This window comes from Morus notabilis, unplaced genomic scaffold (assembly GCF_000414095.1).
Source record: "Morus notabilis unplaced genomic scaffold, ASM41409v2 Scaffold1315, whole genome shotgun sequence".
Taxonomy (NCBI): Eukaryota; Viridiplantae; Streptophyta; class Magnoliopsida; order Rosales; family Moraceae; genus Morus; species Morus notabilis.
This window is the reverse complement of record NW_010361046.1, coordinates 466455-470117: the sequence shown is the minus strand read 5'-3', so window position 1 is coordinate 470117 and position 3663 is coordinate 466455. Positions and strand designations below refer to the sequence as shown.

The 3663-nt window shown below is 34.0% G+C and overlaps 1 protein-coding gene across 1 annotated transcript in view; it reads right to left on the bottom strand.

Moving 5' to 3' along the window:
- The window catches only part of LOC112091615 (pectinesterase 3), a 10325-nt gene extending 9518 nt beyond the window's left edge, over positions 1–807 (bottom strand). The window contains exon 1 of the mRNA XM_024165695.1: positions 69–807. Coding sequence (XP_024021463.1) covers positions 69–807 — 739 coding nt within the window. The remainder of the gene's footprint in view (positions 1–68) is intronic.
- Between the last annotated feature and the right edge of the window lie 2856 nt (positions 808–3663).

The following is a 3663-nucleotide window of genomic DNA, read 5'->3' as shown; positions in this document are numbered from 1 at the left end:
GTTCTGCTGATCATCCTGAAGCAGCCTCCGGTCTCCGGCGCTGAGCCATTCGGGAAATCCATCCTCACTTTGCCCCAAAAGCGTCCGGCGAATCGGCACGTTTAGCTTCGCCAACACTCTGATTATCTTCGCCACAATCGCCAAGCTGTTGCTCACGAACTCGGTCGAGTTCTGCATTTTTGTCCTCAATTGAGGAGTAATTGTGGAATTCAGTTCGTCGAGCGCGTCCAGGCAGGTTTCCTGATCCGTGATCGTGGTGCTGAGCCAGGTCTGCATGTCGTCGATCTTCGAAGACGACAGCAGCCTCTCCTCCTTCCTCACCTCCATCGACGAAACGGAGTCGTTTAGCCTGTCCATGGCGTCGTCCAACACGGATTTGCAGACGCCGAGGGCCTCCTTCAGCCGCGTGTCGTTGGTCTTCGCTATGAGCTCGTCGGGGTACTTGGACAGCCTCGAGAGCTCATCAATGGCGACGCGGAGAGAGAGCTTGAAGATGACCTCCGGGTCGGAGGTGTTGGAACCCCGGAGGGAGGAGTAGCAGGAGCTCGGGTACTGAGTCACGCTGCAGAGAGTGGTGAGCGACGCGGCCGGAGTCAATTCGGTGGCCGGAGCCGAGTTCTCCGACGAGGAAGACGAGCTGTTCCGCTTGTGTATAACGATTCCGGCGACGGCGCCGATTATGACGGCCAAGAGGATTACGGAGGAGACGACGATGGTGATCAGACGCCGGCGGGTCTTTCGGCGGAAGGCTTGCTGTTCGAGTTCGTCGACTTTGCCATAGCCCTTGAAGGACTTGATTGAATCCATGGTTTTTCTTTACTTGAATCTGATAATCAGTGTGAAGTTTTCGAGTTTGAAAAGAGGGCGAGTGAAAAATGGAAGGAGATTTGGTTTGGGATTTAAATTGGTGGCAATTGGCAAAGATGGATTACTTCTCTTTCTTTGATGCTTCTTTTGCCAATTATATTTTAAAAATTGGTTTTAATATTATTTTATCAAGTAAGCAAGAAGTAAACGTCGTCGTCATGTTCTCTTTGGCATCAAAACACACAGATATTTGGTAAAGTTTCCAAATTCCATGTCACTTATGGTTGATATGACAAGTAACGCCCTAGTTGGTGAATTTATTTTCGTATTTATTTGTTCCAACAGTGATTTGTAATTTTATATACTCCTTTCATAAATTAAAATTAAAATTGAAACTTGGTTTATCTTTTCACTGTTGCTTCGATTAAGATAGGAATAGGTAATTATTGTTGAAAACTACATTAACATATTGTCCTTTTAAGTTTAACATTACTTTTACTTATAAAGTTTGTAAAATCTCTTAAGAATAATAAGCTTCATGGTATACTCTTAACCGGAAGTTCTTCAGAAAAAAAAATATATATATATATATATATTAATACTTTCACACAAAAAAAATACTAATATTATACTAATATTACTATTAAATACTAACATTATTCTACAAAAAAATACTAAATACTAATATTATTCTAGAGTATTCGATACTAAATCGAAGAATATGTAAACAAATATTGAGAAGGTTACATTTTCATAAAGATGATAGAATTTTTTACTTTATTTTATTTTATTGGCTTTTTTCTAATTAAGAATTGGGACTTTAGTTGTTTTACTAGTAAGTTTCTTGATATCATATCGAGGAATTTATTACCAAATCGTAATAATTATTGGGAAGTTTTACTAAAGATGATAGAGCAAAAGTATTCAATACTAATATTATTATTTTATATTAGTATTCGATACTGATATTATTTTTTTTACCATAAAAAAAATACTAATAGTAGTTTAGAGTTAATGACCACTATGGAAAATGAACTCTTTCGTCTTATTAAGATTTTCTAAAATATTTATTATTATTAGGGCTTCATTCCATTTTATTTTACAATGTGAATCAATTGTTTGATCTAATGATCCTTCGCACTTCATTTCATAATCTCTTACAGACAAATTTTATGCTCTATCATCTTTATCAAACCTTCCGAAAAATTATTACGATTTGGTTATAAATTCCTCGATATGATATCAAGAAACTTACTAGTAAAACAACTAAAAGTCCTAATTCTTAATTAGAAAAAATCCAATAAAATAAAAATAAAGTAAAAAATCTACGCACGAAAATATGATCTATCATCTTTATGAAAATGTAACCTTCGCAATATTTGTTTACATATTCTTCGACACAATATCAATAAACTTACTAGTAAAACAATTAAACTGGCCATACTTAATTAGGAAAATAATAACGAAAACAAAATCTATATTCCATAATTAGTTTGCTCAATCGTTGGACACTTTTTACTATTTACCCGAACTTTAAGGTTTTTTTAGTCATTTCAACCAAAATTTCGGACGTGGAATTCAAAACCGTAATCAAAAAAAATCTAAAACAATATATTCATATAACAATTATCTGTAGCGTGTCGTGTACATAAATTAAAGAAAGTCCCAGAACCGCGGGTTCGTGGAAAAGGAAATTATGGATTGAAAATGCCATATGGATCCAGCAGTGCCAACTGCCAAAATTCATATCTTGACAGGCTGTACCAATCCAAAAACTAAAAAAGGGGAAAGCAATGGGAGCCCAATTACATTCGTGGGTTCTCTTTTCTCTGTCTAAAAATGCTATCCAAATCCATTTGTGCCAAATTGTGGCCGAGGAAGTTAGTGGGAAAATGTGGCACTTGTCCGCTGATTCTGCAGATCACATGTAAATCCAAGTACGCATACACACACATATATATATAGAAAGAATCATTTTGGTATCGGTGTTTTATGAAAATTGCGCTTTTAGAGCTCGTTTAGTTCGCTGATTTGAGTTTTTAATTCGAGTTGATATGTGATTTTATGTGAGAGTTTTTTTATTGTAGTAAAAAAATTAGATATAACTGTTTTTGAGAGCTTTTTACTTTAACAAAACTCAAATCGGTGAAATAAATTGGACAATATTTTTGTTTTTGACAATTTTAAATTGATAGTGATACATGTCTCGATGTATTAGAAAATCTTTTTTTTAGTACTTTAAGGCCGCTTTGCTTTTTGAGACATGGATATTAAATTCACCACTATCATTTATTATTAGAAACTAAGGTGTTTAAAGTATTTTTTAAAATATGTTAGAGAGAGAGAGAGTTTGTGGAGAGGAGAGAGAGATAGAGTTTATTTATTTATTTTTTAAATATATTTAAAGCAATTTTTAAAATATGTAAAAAAAAAAAATTTAGTTTCTAATTGATTAATGATATGGACAAATATGAAATTTTATATCCTAAAAATGGAGGTATTAAAAAATAATTTTTTAAAACATCGAGATACTAATTTAAAATGATCAAAAACATAAAATATTAAAAGCATATTTTTTTTAATAAATACTAAAAACAGATTTTGATAAAATATAGGGTATCAAAATGATATTTTTTTCTAATATATATCATTTACAAATTGGAGCTGTTGCTGGATTATGCTTAGTTGGTTGATTGGCTCCGCGGTTGCTTGAGAACCAGCAAAACCTACGCGGATCTATTTTCAATTCATTCCTTTGATACTTCATTAGCTACTTCCCACGTAGCTCAACTTTTTATTATTCTTTCCATGAGGATCATGACAAATGATTTTCCTTCTTTTTCTTCTTATATTAGA